At 36.5% G+C, this 27,129-nt stretch overlaps 1 protein-coding gene across 3 annotated transcripts in view; it reads right to left on the bottom strand.

The window, feature by feature from the left end:
- The window catches only part of MYO3B (myosin IIIB), a 227,663-nt gene that overhangs the window by 39,012 nt on the left and 161,522 nt on the right, over positions 1-27,129 (bottom strand). For all 3 annotated transcript variants that reach the window (XM_062579044.1, XM_062579042.1, XM_062579043.1), the window contains 3 exons: positions 17,842-17,962; positions 11,641-11,704; positions 10,631-10,766 (listed from right to left, as the gene is read on the bottom strand). In XM_062579044.1, the coding sequence (XP_062435028.1) occupies positions 10,631-10,766; positions 11,641-11,704; positions 17,842-17,962 (321 nt within the window). The remainder of the gene's footprint in view (positions 1-10,630; positions 10,767-11,640; positions 11,705-17,841; positions 17,963-27,129) is intronic.

Below are 27,129 nucleotides of genomic sequence, written 5' to 3'. Positions count from 1 at the left end.
TGTAAAAAAAGCAACTGCACTACTTCACTGGAGGGCATTTTTGGTGTTTGCAAACTCCAGTACTAGAAAAAGAGGCTGGAAAAATGCAGTATTTCTTTCTTCATTCTAAATGTGACTTCTGGGCATGTGCATGAGGGGAGCATAAGTAGACTGGTGAGAGGGAGTCCCCAGAATAGCACTGCATCCACAAAGACCCACCCAAAGAACTGAAGTGCCCCTGACACGGATAACACAACACTTAAAGGGACATACTTCCTAGCCTGTAGAGACAACAGCTAGCTGCAACTGAATGTATAGCATTGGTATAGCTCTCCAACCTAAACACTAACAAAGCAGAGGCATTCTGTATGCTTCCTTACAAAATGTAAGGGAACCAGATGGGGAAGGACGTGTATAATATGTCTGAGTCTTCCACTGCTATTCTTGGTGCTGTTCAGCTATTTAGCTGTCTCTGCACTCTTCCCTTTACATGTAGCCCAGCTGCTAGGCCAGATTAAGAGGGCGAGTAAGAGGTACTACTCAACCATTACATGGTTGTTTCTTGCCTTCTCTTTCACACTGTTCGCTGCTTTTGCTTGTGCTTCTACAGAAAATACTCTGATGATACGAGGCAGGATGAATATTAAAGAATTGGACTTGGAGGAGCTATTTTCAGTACAAAAATGTTTTCAGGGAAAGAAATATTAGAATTCATACAAATTTTCTCTCATATACCTTGTGTTATGACTAAGATATGCTTATTGTCTGACTGAGCACATGTAGGAAAGCAGCTTCTCCTTCCCATACTGGCAGCAATAGCAATACTGCCTGTGATTTTGATACTCTTACCTCCCCATGGGGGGAAGGTGTTATAAGTAGGGAAGATGGGAGAGTGCCCTTATTATTCTGGTGTACTGCCAATGCCAATACCTGAGCACAGCTGGCACCAAACAATTCTGCCCATATGCACGGAAGATTCTTGAGAAAGATTACCCTTGCCTGGGGCCAGAAGAGAGCTCTACAAGGTAGTAGTATTTGCTCTTGTTAAATTCAGCTTAACTATTAAAATCTACTGGGTTTAACTGAGAGAACTGAAATGTGAAACACTTTTAGTGACCAGAGAGACAAAGGTAAGTAATGATGGACAGTAACAGAACAGAGTCATTGCCATTGGCACAGCCGAGTGACTGACTTAGAATGAATAACTGATTTAAGGTAATTTCTCTCCCCTCAATTAAGTATTCACAGCCAGTTCATGATTTATTGAATTGAATATCTATTTATCAAGTACTAACTTATTATTTCTTTTTATTTTAAGATATCCTTATTATTTTAAGATATTCACGTCTGGTTGCAATTATTTTGTCCTGAGTATTTATCCTTTATATGTCAGAAGCAATATTTTATTCATTTGTATTGACTGACCATGTAAACTATATACTATGGTTGGTATATATGATTTTTAGTAGTTAACCACAGTTCACTGGAATAATTACTCAGACAAGAATGCAGGAAAAAAAAACCTAAAAACATGCAAAAAAATTAAGATTTTGAAACCTAAAAATTATTCAAAAACAAATTTAAGTACTTTCTAAGCTCCTATATTTAATGATCCATTCTGTCATCATTACATTAATGTCACTATTTTACCACTATGTTTTTTTCTTAATAGTGTCCACAGAGAATTGTAAAATGTAAATAATTCAGGAAAACACACAGCATCTTCTAGAAAGAAAGATCTGATATCTGTCTTTTACAATTTAGTTGCAAAGGGTTCAGGTCTAGTGAATTCATATTTTCAAACATCAGTGAAGAATCACAAATGATTTGGTAACTTACTGGTAGCAGATGAAATTTTAGTTCTAACTGTCTTAAACTTTCTTTTCTTATAAAGTAATTTGAAATCAAGACAATAGCTTTCTGATGGTGCCTAAAGAGTTTAGAAAGTCTGAAATGTCTCTCTGCAAAACAAAATGTAATTTGTGAAAATATTCTTACAGTTATTCTTTTAAGAGAGAACTTGGTGTGCATTCTCAAAGCTCTGTACTTACTGTAATTACTCAAATCTTACTTGGATAAGATATTGTTATATTTTGCACCAATCAACCACCTAAGTATTTTGTGCTAATAATTAACAAAAAGTATGCTTAAGTAAATTAAATTTCAGGAAGGAAAAAGTCAGGAAATTCAGGAAAGTCAGGAAATTAAATTTCTGTATTTAGTAGACTTGATGAAAATAATCATAAAATACAATACTGCCATGGATCATTCACAACTACCAATTGCAGACTGGGTAAAATAATATGAAAATAATGTCAATTATGATTAAATAATCTCAGAGATAAAGTAACTAAACAGAGAAAAGTCACAATATAATCTTCATACTTCTTACAGCAATAGAAAGCTTTAGAAAATCATTTAGAAACAGAAGCACAAAAAAATGGGAACCACACTATCTGCCCGCCTCGAACAGTCATCTGAGACACACTGCTGTTCAGAGCACTGGTAGCTGTGGCTAAATAATACAAATAAAGCTGCTGGAGACTACTTAGAGAAACTTTGAGCAATAATAACAAAACAGTGAAGTACTGGATAAGAAAAAGCTTAACTACCAACAAAGAAATGGCAAAAAAAAAGCACTTAGACAAAACTGTATTGAAGACAGAAAAAGCAAGTAAACTGCAGCATGGGTCAGAAATACAATGATACTATGTGTAAGGAGGAGAAACTGAACCCCTGCTAAGATTTATTTTTATGGTATAGCATTGTAACATATTTTGTTTTCATTAAATTTATTTCTCACATTTCTTACTATTAATTTGCGATATTTCAATGAGAAATATAGGCATTCTATTTTTAATCCAATGCAGCCAGTATGAGGTGAACCCCATCGTATTACAGAATGAGCAATGAAAGCAGCTGTCTCTGGAGAACTTTTTGCAGTTTGTGTGTGTAGGTTACTTGCATCCTATTTTATCTCACACCTTTGATCAGTTGCGATAGCAGGTTAAAATTTTTTTTTTCATCAGAAGTAATCACAATAACCAATCCACAAGTAAACCAGCCTATAATGAAATTCACTGCCTAGGGCTACACATGGAGCTAATGCGTTTAACAAATCAAAGCTTGTATTTATCACTTGTCACTGTTTGTGTCTTTGTCTGTTGGAGGGGGGGACAATTAAGAAGCTAAGAGGTAAAGAAAAACTTAAGAACAGCCTGACCTCTTTTTCAAATTTGTTGATTGTTACCTTTGGCAAAATGCAGTCTGCAAATCATGCCATCACACAGTAGCAACAGATTTAATAAAGAGCATGTATAACTGAACCAATTCAGAATACAAACACTGTCAAGCAAGTCACAGTGAAAACTTTACGTAAGGCTAAGAGAAGTTCAACTAACTTCATTTCCATTTTGCAGACAGATATTCTGCATCCACACTGGAACTACACATTAAAGGTGTAGACACAGAGAAACACAGAGGCGCTGTGTTTCTCACTCTAGTGGCCAATGAACCTGACAGGCTTCTGCTCAGCCTGAATCCAGAGAGATGAAACTCAGGATTTTCCTGGGATGGGCAGGTGATGGTCCCTCGGGGGCCCCTGCAGGTCCCACCACATGCAATGCACTGCACAGCAATGGCTTGCTTGGACCAACACAATCCAGCTGCATAATCATGCAGCCTCATAACTCTGGAAGGCTTTATCATTTCTTACAACGATAGAAACAATAATGATTGTTTTAAGATATAGTTCTATTTTCAGCTTATTTTCTCAAGAGAAAAATCCTAAAAAACATCTTGCCATGTTTTTCCTCCCTCCAGTTTCTACTCATCCATTTCTAAGGTGAACGATTTGGAAACATGATTTCTGTTTACCATGTCCAAAGCTCAGCATTTATCCCAAGGACTGAAGAGGTCAGTAATCCTGCAATACTTAAACTTTTAAGGGAAAAAGAAAAAGCCGCTTTTTCTCCTACTCATGCCCAATCAAAAGCAGTAAAACACTACTGTGGCAGGATCCTTTCAAGGGAAATTCATTACACAGCGTACCACATCAACAACTCCACTGCCCGAGGCTTCAACTGAAACAAGGCTAATAGTAGTAACTACTTAACCATAATCTGATACATAGGACACTCTACTAGGAGAACACTATGGAGATCTTACAGGCCTCTTTTGATATGATACATAACTACAGCATCCTCAGTGGGATCAGATTATGCTATATAATGCCACCTTGGCCCTTCCAGCATTGCCTCTAATGTGCAGAGTGTCCCATGATCTTGCTATTATTTTATTTGCAAAAGGATGATCAACCCACACCTGACACACTCAGAACCCTCTCCCCTCCCCCCCCAAACTCCAGGTATGCAAGAAATTTTTCACGTCAGTTTATTATAATGAATAGACCCAATTCTGCTCACTAGTGTGATTCTACTGACTACAGTCAAGCTTTTCAGGAGTTACACTCCTTCAGTGTAAAATTAGTCTCACTGAGGGATTTAAAAATGATGAAATGAAGCTCCTGATTAAACAACCAAAAACAATTCTAAATAGACTATAAATTCTTTCACTTAAAATCCTAAATGATAGCTTTCTAAAATTAATGCCCTCCATGTGTCATTATCATTTCATCTGCCAATGACATCTAGCCAAAAGTCCAGGCAACATTTCACATCATACTATATAATAGCAATTTTATCATTTTAATAAGAAGGTTTGCTATAGTGGAAGCATATAGGAAGCTGGGTTACACAGAGAAACAGCTGAAGGCCTGGGGTTGATCTCTCATTTGCAGGAAGTAAAGTGGTATCTTTGATTACAAGACATGCAGATCTTGATACTACGTCTTGTGTGAAATACTGCCTATTCTTTACCATAACACCTATTAAAGTTATGCGGAAATACTGACTTTCTGCGAACCAAAGGACAGAAGAATGCTCTTACCAAATTACTAATGGCTACGAAGCTGCTAATGCCCTAGCTGTTGTCTTTTTTAAAACAATGTGCAAACAGAAAATAAAAGAGATGAGAGTTAAATTGTCCTACAATATTAAACTATCACAGAGTAGGACACTTCCCTATGCTTAAGTATCCTTGACTTGCAAGTGGAAGACAAATTCAAGACTGCACTCTAGGGCTGAGACTGAGGCAGCTAAAAGACTATTTTCAGTAATAATGACCGACTCTAATAAAATTTTACTCTGAAGCAAAAATTAATTGCCCAAATATATTCTCTGTGGCTTGAGAGAGATTTTGTAATTCTTTCTGAGCACTGTAATACCATAGCTATAAAAGATGTGCATGTAACTATAATCAGTATAACTTGAGTACTAACACTGTTTTGCTGTGATTCTAAAGACTGAAGAATGAATACCTGAATCAGTGTTTATAAGTTAATGAACACTATTATGTACATTTTCCAATAGATACAACTTTTAAAATATGCAAATACAGAGTAATTGGCTGCATAAGTCATTTTGCTAAGTATAAATATGTTCAAGGTGTTTTCCATGGAAATATGTTTTCATTTACACCTTTTTAGGAATCTGCTTAGATTTAATACCAGAATTTAACAATACCATATTCTTCTCAGAAAGACAATATCTGAAATCGATGTGGTAAGCAATGCTAAGCAAGGTCTTTGCAAAATGCTTAAACACCGATTTAATCAGTTTCTTCACATTTAAGATTTCATAGACAATGATTCAGGAAAGCATTTACCTACCTATCTTAAGCATGCAGCTAAATTCTATGAAATGTACTGTCGGTGTTAGCAGAATAGAGCTCTTGAAAACATTGCATCAGTGCCTCTTGCAAATTAGTGCAAAAATGCAATGAGCTATAGCAACTGCTCACATTAAGATTATGATTTTAAAGTGTGTTACCAAGTACGAGGGAGCACGTGATGGCGCATAGCCAAGACAAGGGCTACTTTGGTTAACCACAGCATGGACACTACTAGTTAATCAGAAATGGCAAACACAATTGAAATGACAGTTGTTTTCTACCCAGAACAGCTAACAACGTGTTAATTAAAGCTAAGTAACTTGACAGTTTTAAACAATCTGCAAAAACTTTAAGATGGGGGCTTTACCTATGAGCAGAAGCACTACAGAAGTTCTGTTTGGTTGGTTTTGACCAAAATTATATATTTATCTTTCCATTACTCTTAATTTTACTTTTCACTTGCCCTGCTGTTCTCACAGAATACAGTTAAATACATGGTTCAAGAACCTTGAGATGGTTTACTTCTCAAGCTTTTTTAGTTATTTGAATACTAAACTGAATAAAAAGTGGTAAAACAAAATTAAATTTGATTACATCCAGTATTCTAAATCACCAAAACCTGTTTTGGTGCAAAAAACCTAAAAACTGTCTTATAAAATGTTGCAGGAGGTTTCCTTCATTTCAAACAACTCAAGGGAGAGAGGACTTTTTGTGCCCTCATCTTTTGGACTCTGCTTAGGAGAATTTGTCTGCTTTCAAAAAGGAATTTGCAGAATCAACTAACACAATTCTATCTGCTTTTGAGAATATGATCATGCCCAATAAGTAAGGACTGTATTTTCTCTCCAGTGGGTCTGTTAGCTATCAGAATAAATCAAGGCTTGTGTTGGTATACAAAGAGAAAATTAGACATTCTCAATTTAGACAACTCATTTTAAATTAAGTAAAGCAGTAAAGGACTTTCAAAGGAAAAAAGAACTTTATCTATTTCAAAGACCCCTGCCACCTCCCCAGACTTATTTGCCTCTTAATCTTCTTTATAGGTACGATACACAGAAAAACTGTTCAGGCAAACAAGATGAAGTAGGGGGCATTTTCTGAAAATGCTTCATGGATGGTTTCAACAAGATTGTGGCTACGAAAGAATAAAGTTTTATCACCATCTTTAAAACTGGAGTTAAGCCCTAACAGCTAATGAACATACTATTTTAAATTTCCTGTCTAGGATGATGAACCTATAAACATCACTTTTATGATGACAGCTACTAAGTAAGTTTTTGGGTGCAACGTTTCAGGAACAATGTTTCCATGCCCACAATGTCCTCTACCATACTGTCTGCAGTACTGCTTGAGCTGGACAGCAGCTGCCTTCTTCCCCATCAAGCAGAAACTTAATAGATTTCATTATATACTTGCCTTCCATCAGTGTAACAAACAGTGATTACCTTCATATGTTTTCCAAATCCAACTCAGCTGTCTTCAACCAAATCACATATTATGTTCAGTTTACCAAAAGGGAAGAGGGGAAAAAAAGACCGGCATGAAAATGAAAATAAAAATAAATACCACCAAGGAAAATATTCAAAATAGGCCACTTACTATAAGGAGTCCAACTTGAAGCACAGTAAGCCCTAATTTCCATTAATTTTGAGAGTATGAAAGATTAAGGAATCTGAAATCAAAGGTCATATTACAAATTTTAACTTTTGCAACTATAGTGCAAGATTTACTACCTCAGTCTCAAAATGTGGCTTAAGACATTACAGATCTCATAATTCACAGTATCTCAGAACCCTGGCAAATTTCTGCATCTGTCACGAAGTTTCAGTATCATGTGAGGTGCAAAGCATAAATTAAACATAATCAGAGGACATATCCTGTTCTCCTACATGAGTAGGAGTCTCTGTGTCCAGAGACTCTTCTCTTATGTTCTGGCTTGTTTGAAATATCTGTGTTAGCATTAAGAGTTATCTTACTCTCTGGCCAGTGCACAAATAATACTAGCTTTCCTTTTTTAAACTTATTTCCTTTTTGTCTAGGTAAATCTCAGTAATATATACTTTGAGCCAAAGTTACATTAGACAATTTCTATGAGGCACTTAATCATTTTAAACATTCTCACTAGCTGTTTCTTCTAAGCCAATACCACAACTTGGCCTCTGGAGATTATGTTTACATTATTTTGTTTCTTTCAGTGTTACTTGGCAACTGAAATGATTAATTTCTTGCTTAACGGTTAACACTGACTGGACTTTCTTCTCCATCCTAAAAAGAAAGAATATCAGGCAGACTGTGTCACACAGAAAGCATGGGAAGGGATCCTTGGCTTTGCTACTAGCCCTTCCCTTCCACTTTGGCAGTGCCAAGGGGAAATCCTGGGCAGTGTAGAGCCAGTTCCTTAAACTTTATGCCACCCATATCACACGCACAAACTTAAGTGCAGTACACACAGTTTGGTCATACTTCTCAGTCTTTTTATGACTCAGTCTAAAGCCTGTTGAAGTGAACAAGAGTCTTTCATTTCTTCACTGAGAACAGTCTTTGCTGGATCTGTGTGCAAAATTTCCTGCTCTATTTTTCCTTTGCCATTCTAATAGTGTGAGCCAGCACCTTGAAAAATTAAGTTGCTGGATAATAAGATATAACTGACTAGTCTGCATTATAAATACATCAATATATTTTCACAAAAACATTCAAACTCGTATCAACAATTTTCTCCCTTTTGTGTTTAGCTCCTCTCAACCACATTAGAGCTATAAGCCCCCACCCTACTGGGACTTCAAGGCAAATAAGCAACTTATCCTCCACTTTGGGACATTAGGAGTGCCTCCTTCAGCAAACATCAACACTCCTTCAAAACTGGATCACAGATCAGTGCAGAACCCTATTACACTCCTCTCCCTGCTGGTCTCTGCATTCTAATTCCCCAGCACTACCTAGACTGATGGACAGGGTGTATCTGCAACGTAGCTTATGGAGGATCCAAAATCAGTGCATAACATTTTAGAGTAATGCTTCATTATGAAAAAACAAACAAACAAACAAACAAAAAAAACCAGTCCCTGTATTCTTTGGACCACCCAGTGGAAAGATTTTCCTGAATATCAGCTTACATAGAATAGTCCTACATTATTAAAAACATGTATTTTACAGTGTTCTTCTTCCAAAGGTAAAGTTCAATGCTTGCTATTTCACTCAGTTTTCATAATAGGTCTAACTATATTCCGTGCTTAAAAATACACCTTGTACAGTAACAGTGAATAGAGACTCAGCAGGGTGTGAAAGAATTTGAATTTCACAGTGCAAGCTGTGCTTTTAAAAGCACCCAAGGAAGTTATTCTTCAGCAAGTTTACTTCCTTAACAGAGCATCATCATGCTTTATTGAGAAATTTCTTACTTTTTTATGTCTGCACACTTACTTTTTTTATACCTGTATATTTCCTAAATAGCCCAGACTACTGTTGCATTTATCTCTTCTTTTATTGGTATTCTTCTATCACATCACATTTTTGAAGTCTCCCTGAATTACTGGGTAATGATTCTGAATCACAGGCTTGCTAAATGTGGAGTTCTACCAATTTACCCTCTCTAAGGAGTTTACTTCGGATGTGGTTTCACTGATTTCAACGAAACTAGTTACAGGGTAACATACAATACCCAGTGAGAGTAAGGATGACAGATTTGGATCCTGATTGCTTTCCTCAAGAGGGTTTGTTGCAAGGAAGGTATTTTCTTTTCGCAGGTTTATTATTTAGTAAGTATTAATTTAAAAGAGTAATTACACATTCTCTACAGTCCCACACCATGGATTCAAAACCCATAAGGACTGACCTGCATGAAGACAATAAAATTGATTTCTCAACCTGTTGTGTTTATATACAGTTCTGTCTTTAGAACAGAAAACATACTATGCCTGTATAAAAATTCGAAAACATTGAATTTGCGGTATTTCCCATAACAGAAGGATCTGCTCCTAAATATACCTGTCTTCTTAATGTTACATTGTAAATTGTTTAAAGGGACTCTCTTTTAAGTTTAAACTTGGAAATCGCAGGATTAAGGCTCAAGTATTGAGATAAAGATTTGTAGTCTTACAAGACCAAAGTCCCATTAAATATATAAATAGAAATGTTAAGGTATGACACAAAATCATAAACATTTCATTTTCTGGAATAACCTGGAAATTAATGTATTATCTTTTATATTTTGGCTCTAATTATAGGTATCGTATTATCAACCTACTTCATCTTAAACTGTGGAAGGTATTTTATAACCCAGAATGGAAGTTTATATTTAGGGATTTTCAAACACAGAATAATTACAATAAAGGAGAAAAATATTTTGATAGGTAATGATTTCCTGGAACATTGAAAGATAAATCAGATAAAACGCAAAAGAAGCAAACAAACTACATAATGCTTTACTTCAAGTTTTTAGGCTGATATTTGACTACGGCAAAAATAACCTATCAGCAAACAGAATAAAGAACACATTGCATAGATTTTAGTATTATTGCAGACTTTCTTGTTTTGCAGCCTGAACCTTTGTGAGTGTAAACAAACAAGTTGTCTTTCATTCTGCCAACTGTGAGGGCCTCCTGACTGAATTTCACTTTTGAGGCTAGAAGGTGAAGGAAAGCTAAAGCTCTTGAAAGCCAACTTGATTTCATTAAAAAGATATTTCAAGATTATTAACCATGTTTTTAGTAGAAAATTTATTTTAAAAATCTCTATAGTTCTGCCTCTGTAGTTAGGTACTCAGAGATGAAAATAAGTGGAATAAAGTTAGTTCCTTTATGTTTCCTGCCTTCCAAGGGATTGTTAAAAGAGATCATTAGTATATAAAGCAAATTACATGCTGATAACAAGTACCTTATAAATAGTAAACGAAAGATCTCTGTTTCTTTAATACATTTCTTACCTTCTTTTTTATGGGATCTCAAGGGACTTGACAACTGATGGTCTGGAACTGACTGGCACTGGCTAATTGACTGTGGATCATTCATTCCAAACGAATGTTTTTGAATAAATGAAGAAGCAGGAGTCTCACTCAAATCCTTTTGGAATAAAGAATATTGGTTTAGGAACATAAGTGGTGTATTGATTACACTCTGCCACAATAACATTTAGTTGTGATCTCACAGAGAGCAACTGTACATTTTCTACAACTCTTTGTGAAATGTCTAATGCTAGATTAAAGTTACACAAGATCAGCAACACTGACTTACTGCCTGTGTCACAAACATTTATTTACTTTTCCATTTAACTTATTTATCCCCTTTCCTCATGCAGTTAATCATAGCATGCACTATATGCTGATTTCCTCTCATAGTTAATTTGTATCTTTAGAAAAAAGCTATAGGAAGGTATTAATCTGCTTAACATTTCTAAGTACATCATCCAAGGGATTTTGTTTTTTTAATCTTACATATGCTCAGCAGAGTTACTGGCAAAAACTGTACATTTTCTCCATTTCATCCTTTCAACATCAAATGGTAAGCAGCAAAAATTGGATCAGACTTCAAAGACTATGCTGTGCTCCAAGTCACAGAGCGACTCCTCCATTTCACATATTGAATTCGAGCAGGATATCAAAGTGCTACCAAAGAACCTCAGGTCCTTACTAAAAAAGAGGCTCTAACATCTGTAGAAAGTGAAGTGCACAGACAAATCACCTCAGGGAGCAGCTAGCATTTATTCTCAGCAGCAAATTTCCAGCCTTTTGATTCTCTTATTCACTGTACCTCCCTGTCTTTCTACAGAACTAAAGTTCTTAGCAAGCAGGCTTTTGTCTCAAAGACTTCAAAACATCACTAACGGTTTCATGTTCAGATGGCTACGCCAAGCAGCCACGAACACATTGCAAAACTGTGGACTCAGGAATTTGAAGTTATAATGTAATGTTATTTTAGAATCTAAACTTAGTAGTACCTTTTTTGTTTGCTTGTCAAGAAAATCAGGCACCACAGGAGAAGACTGGCTACTGGCTTGCTGCCTAAAAACAAAGAAATATAAAATGTAGTTTAAACGTTGTAATTTCTTCATTCTTACAAAAGGTTTACTGCCATACACATTTTTTGTTGATTTCTCCTTTTCCCCTCCCCCAATTTCTCAATATGCACATACGATCCATTCAGAGAAAACACAGACCAGTTCCATTTCCTCTTATAAGGAAGTGCATGTTATTAAACACAGTAACTGGCTACGAGCAATGAATTCATCATTAAAAATTTGTGGATAAGTGCACATGTGCAAAATAAGTTCATGAGAATTCTAGAAATTGAAGTCATTTATTAAAATTAATTTGACAAGATTTTACATGAAACATTTTTTCCTCTAGAGGCTGTGAAAAGCTGTTTTCACAGAAAAATTCAAATCTGGGCACTTAGAAAATACGACAGAGGAAGAAGAGGTGAAACACATGGCTTTGTGTTCTCCCAAAGACATGTGGAGTTAAGCACAGAGCAAGGAAGAACAAGCTCTTGTATTCCTTGTCTGCCTCTACCCCTTTTGCTATTTTACCCTCACATGTCATGTCACCATACAAACATCACAGACCGGCTCCTGCCCTCACTAAAGCTAAACAAAGTACCATAAAAACCTTCCGCAGGCCCTTATCCTTGCTGGCAGCCTTTTGAAGTCAATGGCTCCCTTCAATAATAAAGTTCACATAAACAGAATTTGCTCCAGCCTCTCTAGTTTTGCAAAGCCAAAAAAGATGCTATGAACTTCACTTGACAGATGAAAAAAGGAGGTCCAAAGATTATCTGGTATGCCCACGGTCCTAAGACTGGAATTAAACCCAAGATTTTCTGTTTGTCAGAACATGCCTCACCCATCTCACTGTAACTTCCAGCCTCTCACAACCTTTCTGAAACTGCTGTTAATGGCACTTGCATTTCTACCTGTTGATGAAAACATCTTAAATCTAAGTTTCAGTTATACATTTATAATATACGTTTATAATATACATCCTAGCTTTTCCATAGATGGCAAATCGCTTTTTAAGGCATTAAGTAGCTTTTTCAGTTATATTCCTGTTATTCCAAGAAATGCATTTTAGCCCTTTCATTCACAGTGGGAAGTGGAAACACAAAGGACAAAAATTGCTCTACTAATTAACAAAAAATACAGCATATGTTACCCTAAGTTTCCTACCCATTTCCTATGTTTCAGTCAGCTACATTAAATAGAAATGCCTCATGTAACAATGGAACAAAATGCTGGACTTTAAAAGAGTGTCTGGCTACATGTGTACTATACCTTTTAAAATGCACCTTTAAAATGTACCTTTTAAAAATACTTCAAATTAAAATAACACTACTCAAGGACTTGAAACATTTTAAACTATTATCTATTAAAATTTGATAGTTGTAGATAATACATTTGTTCTATCCTATCCACAGAGGCTGATAAAACATTTCAAGCCTTATACTGCAATGCGGTTCTATGTTAATTAAGTTTGTCTGAATGTATTACCCAATTCGAAGGAGTTGACTTCAGTTGTTTCAATCTAGAACAATAATGATGGTATGACCACTGTCAATACACTATCTCTGGGTGTGAGAATAAAACAAAGCATTCATGACAAGTCAAACTTCCGATTTTTCTGAAATGACTCAATTTTGTGACTACAGTTTAGATTTGCTAGTTAGGTTTGGTGATTTTTTTTTCCCTTTATTGTTTGTCTCTAAGAAGGAGATACAAAATATCTTGCCTGAGTTGTGATTTCCATTTTAAAAAGTGTTTTCCTTTAAGAAAATATGGGGATTCATTTTTTAAAAAGAATTCTCATTTTGTACTTGAACACTTCTCCTATAGGAAAGTATAGAGTATGTCTAGGACTTCACTCAACAATGCATTTGTGTATGTACTGTGTTGTCTGTAAGTCTGCAATTTCTCTCATATATATATTTAGTTACATAAATATTTATTTAGTGGGATTACTTGGATAACTTGCCATTTTTCTCAAAAAGTACTCAAGCATTTTTTGACATGACTCATTTCCTTTGCCCTTATTGCAAAAAACAGATCTAATCTGAGCTAAAAATATGAATAATCCTCAAATATAGCTAAGGGAGATAGCAAAATCAAAATCTGCCGTTGGATCAGAATGCTGATAATAGCCTACAGTGGTACTGAATCATAATCTAAATGTAAGTGATCAGATTTTGGAGTGTTTTGGATGTGCATCTAAATCCACAGCTTGAATTAATCCTTACTCACCATAAAGAATCTAAAATTCAGTATGGTTTTGCCAGCGCTTTAACAGGGCTGGAACATTGTCCAAATGTTCAAAACATGAAGGTAATATTCAGTAGCTTGCCTTCTACACACCTGAAGCTAACATAAATAGCCTCTGGAATTAAGATCTTGATTCTGTCAGGAGCCCTCATCCCCCCTTTTGTGTCTTCTCCTTTCTTAAGTTCGGGTGTCAGCGGGAGCTTTAAGGACTTACACCTCCTAAGCAGAGGCTCACACCTCCATTGCAGCACCGTGTATTACCAGTTTATTCACATGAGACTGGGTAACTATCAGAAGGCGGTAATCAGGGTGGTAAATTCTCAATAGCATTGGCCATATAACTAGGGAAGATCTCACACTGGCAGACCCTACAGGTCTTCCCAGATCCATACTCTTCACTGTCCTCAGATGCTGCAACAATTACTGATCATCCCAACACAATCCTCTTCCCTCTCTGATTTTTTTTTTCAGGCACAGCAACAATGCTGCTCCAAGCAAAGCTGACACAAGGAGAACTCCTCTACAACACTTTTTATACTGATTTCCTACACAGATGCAGCTGCTGGTGCTAGGATGCCATAAAGTGGCTGACTTGTAATGCCAAAGCCAATGCTCTGGCACAGAGACATCATATTTCAACAAGCCACTGCATAGTTATAGCCACTGAGAGTGTGCATAGGGCTAGCCCATCCACCATGATTTTAGCAGTCAGTGAGCTGGTCACTTTGGGATTTGTCACTTTGTCCCACTCAGGCCTGCGGATTCCCTGAAGTGATTGATGATGTCTGGGAAAGGTTTGACAAAAGTCACATGCACATATTAGTTTCTGGCAGGAGTATGGTCATAGTGTCAGTCTCCCAGGCATACATTTATTCCCACAACCCTTTTGGAAAGAAAGAGTCATGGGCAACTCCACAGTTCTATGGAACTGAATGGAAAAACATTGTTTCGATGAGATAAAGCCATTTTCCTGCTAATGTTTACATTATTTTTCTATATCTATTTCTATTCCTATTATAGATATTTTCTAATTCTTAATATGTAATTAGATATTTGTATCTTATATGAAGCTATTGAACTTCATATCAGAAAGACTTCTGCATTTGAGTACAGCTAATACTTGTTTTCAAATTAGGCATACAAATGCAGGAAATATTTAACATGCAATAATAATAACAAATGTGTGCATTTAATTAGCATTTTATGTAATTTATTAGCTTGAGTTTGCTTACATTCTTCATTCACTAACTGAAGAGTGTGGACTAAGTGTAGAGATTCAATTTCCTTGAGGGAATTTAATTTTTTTAAAGTGCCTATCCCCATGCCTATTTTTTCTGAATAATTTGAAACTCATTAGATAGTAAAACTGAGTGCTTTATATATATTATAATACTGGAATTTTTCCTTACACATTTTAGAAAAAGCAGCAGATTGTCATACGTTTATATGCATAGTTATCTTCCTGTGTATACAACGAAGCAGATCTCTGTATGATTTTGCTTTCTGACCCTGAGTACTTCTCAGATCACTTTTCATTTTCCAAAACGGCCAGAAAGAACAGAACAGAAGAAAATAGAACAGAAAAGTGTTTTATTATTCTACACTTTAATTCAATGCTACGTGAAATCACAGTGAGGCTGCCTTCTCTAGGGACATATTACAAGCCTCTGTGTTAAACATCTGCACTATTATTCATCAGTCTTCCATTTCCAACATGTTTCCTGTATCACTGAACAGCCACACACTTAAGACACAACAGCCCAGTAATGCTACATGTAGAAGGGAGGCTTGCTTTATGGGAAGTAAGTTATCACATTTAGTGCTAAGATTTGGAACATCACCTGTGAAATGCTGAACATTTTCAAGTCTCACTGACATCACTGGAACCTGAGGCCACTGCTGAGAAATGTACATTATTAGGCAAATAGCCTCCTACATATTTTGGGGTTAAACTTGAGAATGGCCAGCAATAATAACAGTTTAGCAACTCCAGACAAAAGAGGCTATGAATTTTATTATCTATCTTAACGTGTATAGCAATCAGGACTGTGTGCAAGAGTTCAATAGGCAAGGTACTTTACATGAGCACCTTCAGACCAGATATTTAAAGACATTTAGACATTGGAAAGGAAGTTTGGTGCCTGAATATCTTTAAAAATCTGTACCTTTGTGCTCCATAGAGACCAAATTTGCCTCAACAACTACTGATCCATAAAATGTTCATGAGTCTCACAGGATGTACAATTATGCAAACTGTTCTTAATTCAGAAAAATACATCTATTTGGAAAGCAATGAGGGATTCCAAAAGCAGCCTAGTGCAAAAGGGAAGGAAACCATTCCTGGCTACACACAAAAACTGGATGAAAGAAAAGTTTAAAGAGACAGTGTGCCTCCGAACAAGCCTGAGTGAAAGCTCTAGAACAATAAAAAGAAGATAAAATGCCTGTTTACATTGTAAATAATGTAAATATTTGGGATGCCAAATGGACTGATAATAAATTATTAGCTCTTGCTTTCAAGAGCCAGTGCAGACTACAGAAGAGATTACCAAGCCATTATCAAGAGTTCTAAAATGATCACAGTATATATCCCCTTGAGTATTTAAAAAACAAGGGGAGCTGCATGAACATGGAGGGAATCATAATTTAGAAAACTCATTGTCCCAATGAGCAGTGAGGCAACCTGAAGATAGAGCCATGATGGTGAACGGAAGTGTGCTCACTCTTTTCTCTGAGCATTAATACAAAAAGCCTCTATTATTTTTGTTCCTTTTTTATGTCCTTATTCACTGGTCTGAATCACTTTCTTGCTGAAACCAGATTGCTGCACAGGAGAGATTCTGGAGCACTATTAGCTTGGAAGGATGCAGGTGGCTGCACCTGAACAAAATCCCGTAATAATGCACCAGAGGATTTAGCAGACTCTATTGAATCCAAACCAACCAAAGTCAGCACAGAAGTTAACATATCTGAATGTTAATCAGAGAAAGCAAAAATACCATTTTTTTTGAGAAGTTAAAGGTTATTCCAAAAAATCTTTCTCAATGGAATAATTGCATCTAGTTACAGTCAAGTCAGTCATTCATTTTCTCAGAGAACTCAGAGATGTAACAGGACCTGCATTTATATGCTATATAAAAAGCATTTAAAATCATAGAAATAAGAACTACAAAAGGTATTAAGAAGTCTGTTCTGACCATCCTGCAGCAGGATGGTCTCATGACTCGCAGTCACCTGTTAATGAAAATCAACCACCTCTGCGGGAACACTGCTGGAAAAACAGACTTGGACAACAGCAAAAGATGTAGCAGTTTCCTCTTGCTTCTCCCACCAAAGGAAATGTCAGGGGGACATTTGGCTGGAGTGACTCCCTTGGTAAGGAAGGTTAAAATATCCTTCGTCTACAAGGAGGTGTGCACCACTATCAAGGTTTATAGTACTTCTACGTTTTCTGTCAGTGACTAGTCCATCTGCTTTTTACAGCTTTTTTCTATTTCATTGCTGGTCTGTACGGAGCTTTACTTTCTGTTCTTGAGAATTTAGTAAAATGCACTGCAGTCAATTCTGAAACACTGAGCACTTGCAATTCTGTCAGCAGGCAGCAGTATTCTGAGTACTTCTGAGAAGTGCATAGGAACAGGACAGCAACCCAGGAAAAAACGTTCAGCAAATAGATCCAACTCTCCTAACTGGGAGAACATTCAGACGACTAAACTGGTGGAGTGACTAACCTAGTCACAGGGCTCATCCTCAAAAAATGGTTAGGTTCCCAAAGAGTTGGCTGAATCATGACAAAATGAGTAGTCATTTCGGAGTACTCTTTTCAGATTTCTTATTGTGTGGAAAATGCCTTCTTTTAGACAATGGACAGCATAGAATTCAACTCACCAGCGCTCTTCACAGTCAAAATCAGAAGTAAAGCAGCTGCTCATGTGTTGAGGATTTGCTACACAACCTGTCCTGTTTTTCAATCTTGTGCAGTTTTTACGAACAATATATCCCCTGAAAGCTAAACAAACACAGTTATAAATCAAAGTACAACTTTACAGAGTCTGAAACACAGACTGACAATAGGATCTGAAGTCCAGAGACGAATGCCTTCAACTCTTACTGAATTAGCAAGAGAAAGAGCACATAGCACTTCATGGGAGCAAGACTAACGTTTGCAATAGTTGGAAATTACACAGGATCTTATTCTCACTCTTACAGTGACCACCAGGCATAGCCAAGACATGGAAAAGAGTTCTTGAAATGAGAACATATCTAATTTAAATAGGAATTTAGCTTAGAATGTATTAAAATATATAGTAGAAAAATGCTCCCAAAACACTATTTAACCACAACTCCCACGATTTTAGTTAGTCAGAAATTTACAAAATGACAAATTTTACCTGCTTTTCTGTGGGGGTGGGGAAGCAGGAGGAGAAAAATTCAGTGACAACTGAAAAAAGTCATAATCTCATCTCCTATTTTTCAATTAACTGTAACCATAATGTAACATTTAAAATGTCATTCATATAAATACTTAGGGAAAAAAATACACAGCTTGGAATTTGTAAGATTTATTCATAAAAAAAGAGAGCAGAATGAAGTAGCCACTGGAAACACTGAATGAAGCAGAAGATACCTACATCTTTAATTTCATGTAGTGTTTCTGGATTTCAGTACCTAAATAACTAAGTATTTTTAGACTTTTATCTGATGTGAATTTGTTTGAAATCCTGGTACTTGTGAGCAGCTGGTAATAAAACTCTAGTACAAATCACACATAATGATATACACTACATTTAGGACAAAGACTTTAGAAAGTATTGCAGTGTATAAATGAAATTATAAATTAAAAAAAAATAACGGTTTGTATCAAGCATTATTCTAAGTAAAACCTTGATGAAAGGGCAGAAACAGCTGAATGTCAAAGAAGCTAAATACAGTATCAACACCACAGTCTAAATGTACAACAAGAAGTTGCTGAACAAGAAGGCTGAAATAGTAAGGGAGAGGAGCTGTATGTTAGTTTAACAAGAATGCTGCTTAGAAACAGTGAGACAATACATAAAAGCAAACTGGAGATAACATCAGGAGATATTATGACTTTGAAGGAAAAAAATCTCTGTCCAGGAAAAGCTTGTAAGAATACCAAATATATGCAAAAGCACAGAGTCAGTTTGGGGACTGCTCACCGCAAGGAAGAGGAGGAGAGCCCTCTCACTGGAGTTCTCAGAATCTAGGGTTAAATATCAGAGTGACGTCAATGTGATGGAGTGTGGTATAGGCCAACCTCACGTAGGATGTGGGCCAAGATAAGATTGTAGATTACACAGGGAAAGCAGGAGGCAGAATAAATTGGTCGACAGAAAAGCTGATTGGAAGATTAAGAAGTTTTCCCCATATCCCATGCCTGTAATTTAACGAAAACAGAATGTTTAAATGGAATTCCCTATTGAAGCAGGCATTACCTAAAAGATGAGAGAATAAAGACTCTATATAATTTGCTGTTTCTCAATTATTACCAAACTTACAGGATAATTCATTAATTTTCTTTTTGCTCCATTTAACTGCTCTTTTAAATTTAGCTTCCCATTCATGTTTTTGCATAATAAAAAGATGATGGAGGAAACAACATAAAGCTACTCTGATAATTTTTTTCTCTTTCTCTCAGAAAAGGGCTAAAACCGATCCCTTCTTTTCTATTTTAATTCTTGTACAGTGTTAAATGACTTCTTTTCAGCCACAACTCTCCTAAAATCTTTGTTGTTGCACTTACCTGTGCAATATAAAAAAACTAAAACCATTTTAACAGTTCAAGCAGTGGCAATGCAATGCACTATTACAATCTAAGCATTTCAGTGCTACTGAGGTTTCGAGGGCAAAAAGCAGCAAAATTAGCTTTAAATGCAAGGTCACTGAAATGAATAACCATTCACTTTACAGAAGGCATAATAGAAGCTGGGCTTGCTGACGTATCATACTGAACACAGAGCTCAGGTATCATGAGGCTGAGGAACTTTCCACCCTTAATAATCAGACTGAAAAAGTCTACCTATCTGGCAGAGATGAGGCAAACGTTCCCCTGCCTCATGCGATCAGGCTTCCAATCCTTAACTATCCCCTACTGACCAGACAAGAAGCCTACTCTGATATTGGCAGCAAAGACAACTGGCCAGCAGCCATCTCTCTGCAGCTGATGCATGCTGAGTATCAGTCAGTCTATGTACTACCGTAAAGATAAAGAAGCACTGAAATAAGTGAATAATATAAAATTAAGTTTTCTTCTTAAAAACTTCTTGCTGCTCAGCAATGCTTTGTGAGTGAGTGTGTGTGTGTGTGTGTGTGTGTGTGATAAATACTATGATTCTTTTTTTTTCCTTAGAAACTCTACTAATGGCAATATAACCATTTTGATCTTCCTCTCATTCAGCACATATAACTCACTATGTCTGATTTCATAAACATATTTCACTTTGCCTGTTATTCCATCAATATTTTCAAAATCAATTCCTCTTCAACATAACCTTTGCATAAGCTGGTTTCTAACACTCTTCTAGAACACCATGAATCTGACAAGTAATGGCTGTATTTTTCCTACCTTGTCTTTGACTCATGGGATAACTGAAGCAGCAGAATAAACAAGCATGTCTCTCAAAAGCTTCATGCAGCAGGACTGCATCTTTTCAGCATTTATTAATTGGATCTATAATGTTTCAAAAGAAATGCACATGCAGAGAATTCTACTGGGGGAGTCTGAGAGGTTGGGAAGCTGCTCCATCACAGCAATTTGCATTACTGACTGGTGCTGGTTTTGACACTAAGCACTTGGCTCAAAGAGTGTGAAATTAGCAGACTCATGTTGCTAGTGCTCCATGAACAATCACTGCATCATTGAAGAAGAATGATTACCAGCTGTCACCTCATTTTCACCTTATGTATTCTATACTCCAAACTTTACAGCAGCAGTATCTTTAATCCTGACCTTTACCTAGCTAATGATGACAGGATATGAACTCAAAACAACATGGGATATGAACCAAATTCTAGCACTCTTATTATTAGTCACTCAGTGCTAAATATTATATGTGCCACAATTCAGGACATAAATTTTTACTTCTTAGAATGACTGATTCTCACACAGACTGAGTTTTCAGTCAGCTCCAGCGGGTAGCAAACTGAGAATATATCTACCTCGGAGACACTGAAGTGCGGTATTTTCTGTCCAATGTCTAAGTACTAAGGCACATACATTACACACAAAGTTGCACAACTGCAGTTAGCAAAAGTCCAGGCATTTTCCCTCTGATTCCCATAGGAAATATATAGTGACAGAGTGAATTGTGAAGCGCAATGTAAAAGATCAAAGCTAAATAATCACAAGTCTATACAAGAAGTACCTAGAAAGGAGATGAAGAATTTTAAAACAGCAAACAGATTCATTCTCAGTCATAAAAGACTATGTTAAACAAAAACCTGCTACACAGATAAACATTCTAAAACTATAATACCACCTAAAATAACATGCAACAACTTGGAAATGAAAGCTCATACTTGCTGAAGAGAAGGTATCATAGTAGCATGGTAGGTTGTAATAAAAAATTTCAAATCTGTTTCCTACAAACAGCATAGGTCTTTCTTAATTTGCCTAGTTAAATGAGCATTCAGCTGCTTAACTACCAACATCTGAGAGGCTTTGGAGCCCATTAATTTCCTTCTTTGCTCAATGCCAAATTAATTCTAATGAATGGTACAAAGGAAGGAGAGTCACGTCCTTTACTACGGTCCCATGGGTGTCTCCCTTTTTTCACCTTCATTCAGGATATGTCTTGGAAGATGTGTATTTAGTAGCACAGAAAGCAAATCTTGTCTCACTTGCTCTGGTAGGATTATTAGGAGAAAGCAAGTCACAAGTTCTTACATACAACTGAGAAGTATCTGAGCACCAAGCAGTGACTATTAGGAAGATTCACCAAGGCTGCCATCAGGACTGGTGTCACCGATGCACATCGCCACTTCCACATGACATTTGAATTACCGTGCACTACAGTAAAAAGCTCTGGTTTTGGGCTTTGGTCACAGGAAAAAAAGGGCAGATGAATCTGAAAGCCTCTGTCAGTATCAGCAGGGGAAAGGAGTAAGTTTTCCAAGGCTTCTTGTCCTTTCCTGATTTTATCAAGGGCATGAAACCCAATAAGCATAGTTTCCATCATGGATTTACAGTGGTCTCCATTTCATCTCCTCAGAAATGGGAGAGAAAAGCAGAAGAAAATATCGATGTATTCACGGGGATGGAGCCTTCCTCAGACATGGGAAGAGAACATAGGATCTCGTACTTCAAAACCGTAAGACCTTCTCACTTTTCCTAACGCATTCCCTGCATACGAGCAGCAGGCTTTTAATAAAGTCAACCAAAGCTGTGAAGCCTGTACAAAAAAGTTTGATTTGGCCTGAATGTGAAATCAAGATAATATAATGAGTCAGCTTAGCTATAATTAAGAGAAACACATATATCTCTTCAGTGGTTCTTATATTGACAATGTTGTTTAAAAGGACTAAAATGAATGACACAAAAAAGTAAAATTAGACTTGCTACTTAATGTCTGTACTTCCAGGAAAATTCTAATAAAAAGATTTTCTCTTTTGGATATATTTAGAAAGTGCTTGGAAGTTTTGAGGACATTTTACTCAGGTAATTCATAGATCTATACAACTGTATTAGCTGAATACATGTATGTACACATACGTAGATACATACTGATATAAATACACAGATAAATACAGAGTTTTCAGAGTTTTCAAGAAATACCTCTGTCTGTCATTGAAGTCAGCATTAAGTATTTGCTATTGAAAATCCCAAAGGTACCACTAAAATTAAAAGCTTGTATTTGTTATAAATGTAAAATAGTGAACTACAGCTGTTTTCCTGAAATCTTTTTTTTTTTTACTCTTCTAGAGTAAATTTTGCCATATGTTAGAGATATGTAAATAGTAAGCAACACTGAATTGGCAGAAGTTACAGGATTTTACAAAGAGATGACTCCTCTGGTTTCTGCCTGAACATCCTTCACTTTTTGTTAAAAGGAAGAGCCCAAATCTTGAGTTCTTGATAAGAATTGTCCAATACAATGTGACATATGGTGAGTGTGTGAGCACGTGTTGGAGGAGGAGATGGTGGCTCAATGGATTAGTCATTTGCCTTTCACCTCTGGAAGCATAGTTAAACTCAGTCCTGATCAGAGTTGCACAGTATATTCCAGATGGCTAAAGTGGGGCTAATTAAAATGAATGCAGTGATGTCACCTTGGATCTAAGTGAATCGCATGCACCACTCATTTGGCATTTTGGCAATGTCAGCTCACAAATGAAATAAACAGATTAAAGTCCTCCCTTAAGTTTTTGGAGAGAACAGTCGCTCTACATGGAAATACATGCTATCATAACAAGAAAATGTACTTCTATAATTGTATTTTCTCTTTTTAAAAATTCTAATTAATGCATTATCCTAATACAAAGAAATATTAAATGAGACTTGCATGTGAGGTAAATCAGTGTAGTGACATTTCAGTCACATGATTCAGTGGATATATCCTTATTTAAACCAGCTGTGACTCTGGCAACATAAGTTGAAAAATTATTTTAACAAAATCTTTTTCCTTTTATGTAGACTTAAAACAAAAACAATACAAATCCTAATTGTAAGGAAATACTTGTACAGAAATGCACAGTATCATTAAAGTGAACACACAAAATCATTCTTCACAATGTAAGTAAAGTAAAAAATTTCTAAGTAAAATATTATCATCTAACTTTCACAGTTGATAAACTGTCTTGAAGAAGTAAGATCTTGTATACCCTGAAGATTTTAGCCATGAGTCTAGTAACATCTGTGTATCTGAGAACCTGTAATGTTGATACGCTGAAGTAGGGTAGCTTTTTTTCCCTACCTAATTTAAATTCACGAACATTTTGTTTCCTAGCAAGGATGTTTTCTCCCATCTACAATAATGACTTATTTTGATTTAATATTATACACTTAGGAAATGTATCCTCATGTATGTTGTGATGTTTTTTTTTTTTTTTAAGTTTGTTTTTTCTTCCAACATTTCATCAATGGATAGTGAACTGCTGGGCCCACAGAGATCTCCAGACCACCAGCTCATGTATTTGAAAGGCATCTGTTTATTTTTAAAATGCAAATGCAGCTACCTCAAAGACTGACTTGCAAGAAATGAACAATCTGAACAAGTCAAGAGGTTTCCAATCAGGAGCCGTGTTCCTCCTTTATATCAGTCTATGATCACTTGCTGTCAAAACCACTTAAACAATATCCTGGAATTTGAATGAAGTCCCCCCACAATTAAAATGAGCAGGATAATCCTGCAAGAATTATTCAGGCAAATCATTTTTCACACTGTTTAAAGTAATGATAAGGTCATTTACAAAAGAAATCAGCGCCTTTGAAATGCTGACTTGTAGACAGAGGACTGCCTGGAGGAGGGCCATAGATAACAGTGAAGACTGGCCTCCTAACACTACCCTTGCAGTCTTTGGAACTGATTCTGATGAAGAGAAGGCCCAATAAGGTTAATACCCCTACTTTGATCTCTGTCAAAGCGTACCAGCAAGAATTAATTTACATTTCAGATGAAAAAGGTTGACAGCATGAAAAGGCATCTTGTTTCTGGTATGTGAATGTGCTGTAATAGATCGGGAATTCTGAAAGGAAGTTCTGAGGAAGCTAAAGGGATAAGCCGAGCGGCTGCTTTTATTGGGAAAGAGATGAAAGGAAAACAAATTTCAATATGCGCTGTTCTGTAGAAACATGTAAGCCAAATGCTTCCTAAATTTCAAGGCCTGCTTTCATTGGGGGGGGGGCAAGAAGGAGGGAAAGTAGAGGGAAATACATATATTTTAATTATATGGTTTTGCTAATGTCTGGGTGACAAATGCAAACAATTTATCTCACTGCCTGCAACTGTTTTTTTAAAAAAATTACAAAGGTGATCATACTCCTTATTGAAAAGCCTCCTTTAACTACACACTTACATTATAAGATGTGAAGGAAGGAGATAGATTTAGGCTTTCATTTGTCTCCTTGTCACTAGACACTTGGGCAGTGTAATGTAAACAACAGAAAGACAGAGTATTTTAAAATCTAGAAAATGGCCACTATTTGCAACCACCAAAAAAAAATTTTTTTTGAAACACAGAATGATTAGCATGTACAGAAGAACAAATGTGCACAAAAAGAATTTTCAATTAAGAAGTCCTAGATACAAGTTTGATACAAAGTCTGAGGATAATGTGCTGAAGATGATGATGATTATATCTCATCTATTACAGTGCCGAAAGTAGGAGGTGTAGCCAGCCTAATTATTACAAACAAAGGCACACTGTGTCACTCTTAGCTCTATAGTCCTAACGCTCGTTCAGCTGGTCTGATCACTGAAACTGTCAAGTGGCAGGTTACAAAGGAGCCCAGTGTGTGTGTCGGTGGGGAGAATGCTCTCGGCATTCCTCCAGCGTTAGCTGGCGAGTGCCCGAAAGAAGTGACCACACTCAAGGGTGCAGGCACATTCCCACTATCTCTTCTCTGCCATGTTCAACACAGTATCTCAAAGATGACAGGAAGGAACACAGCTCTCAGTCTCTCCCATGTGTGCAAACATCAGTATAGATCAGTTGCTTTCTCTAAAAAGTTGATGTGTATGCAGCTCCTACATGCCCAGAAACGCTGGATGGATAAAAACTCTAGGGCAGAATGTTCCCAACAGCCTCCCAGAGTGATACTGCTACACACCGGCTTACTAGTGAATCTACAAGATAACTCATTTTAAGGAACTGATAATAAGGGGAATATGAGAGGCCAACTGTTTCACTTTACTTTCTACTGCAATGAACTATAAAAATAAGAAATTACAGCCTAGGTATGGTCAATTGTAAATGTAACAAATACTGCAGAAAATAGCTGAATGTGGTACCTTACAGTACATTTAGGAGCCCTATCTGAAGAACTGCAACCTATGCTACCATGAAAACAATACATGACACCACAAGGGAGGGTAAGAGAAGAAGAGCATGTTCATGCAATCTTCAGTGCTTATTTTAATGGTTAAAAAAAAAAAAAAGTATTTTTCTCCACAACAGTTCTCTATTTAAAATAATATTCTGCATTTGACCCTAGAGCTGTAGTTTATGGTTATATGGAACAGTATGCAAACATAGCTATAAATTGCTATTTTATCCTAATAGTACTTTGTTCCTTTCTGTAACCGGATTAGTGGTACTTGGCTTTCTGATGAAAGTCACAGTGATGCTTAGTTTCAGAGTAGCAATCTTAGATAAAAGTAAAAAAAAGTTGGATTTATGGGAAATGGCTTGAGAACAGGGAAAGTGAAAGAATATTCAGAACAGATCTTTTCCGATTTATACATGACATGATATAGAAAGGACAGGTGACAAAGCTCATGAAATTACAGCATAGGCAGCTTGTAGGACAACGGTGGTACTTTGGTTATCTATAATCACATTTGCTACAACTCATTTTTGATTGCTGCAGTAGTCTTTCACCTGAAGTTGGATAAGGAAGGTGTAGTAGGCTGAATTATATGGAAGCTGCTTCATACTGGCAGCATGTGAAATCAGCACTGACTTCATGGCACTCGTTCTTAGATTTCTCTGCCATATGGTACCCAGCTCTTTACTAGAGACCTACACAGCCCCATGGGCCTGTTTCTCCAATAATCTTTTTAAAGTTTATTCAAATTCATATTGATAAGGCTGCATAGGAGTCTGGCAGAGAGTCAGAGGAACAGCCAAAGCTGGCAAACTCAGCAAGCTGTTGAAATGAAAACCTGGCAACCTCCCAAGATCAGGGCTTGACACAAAGACAGAGAAATGCAAGTCCAGTGCCTTCCATCCATGCTTCCAGTCAAACAAATCCAGTGCCACACACCAACTCTATACATGGTTAAATCATATCGACTCTCTGCTCAGAATCTTAAAGAATTAGCTCAATAGCTTTTGGCAGTATGTTTCACTTTCAGAGAGGTATTTATAAGTAACCCAAAGTGCCTGATACCTGTCATGGATGTCAACTGGTACTGAAGACCCAATGATCAGAAATAATGTTTATGATCACTTTTGTTTGGACTGCATATATTTCTCTCAGCTACAAACACTGACACG

Source organism: Rhea pennata, chromosome 6 (genome assembly GCF_028389875.1).
Source record: "Rhea pennata isolate bPtePen1 chromosome 6, bPtePen1.pri, whole genome shotgun sequence".
NCBI classification, from domain to species: Eukaryota; Metazoa; Chordata; class Aves; order Rheiformes; family Rheidae; genus Rhea; species Rhea pennata.
The sequence above is the reverse complement of the archived record's forward strand: the minus strand, read 5'-3'. Positions and strand labels throughout refer to the sequence as shown.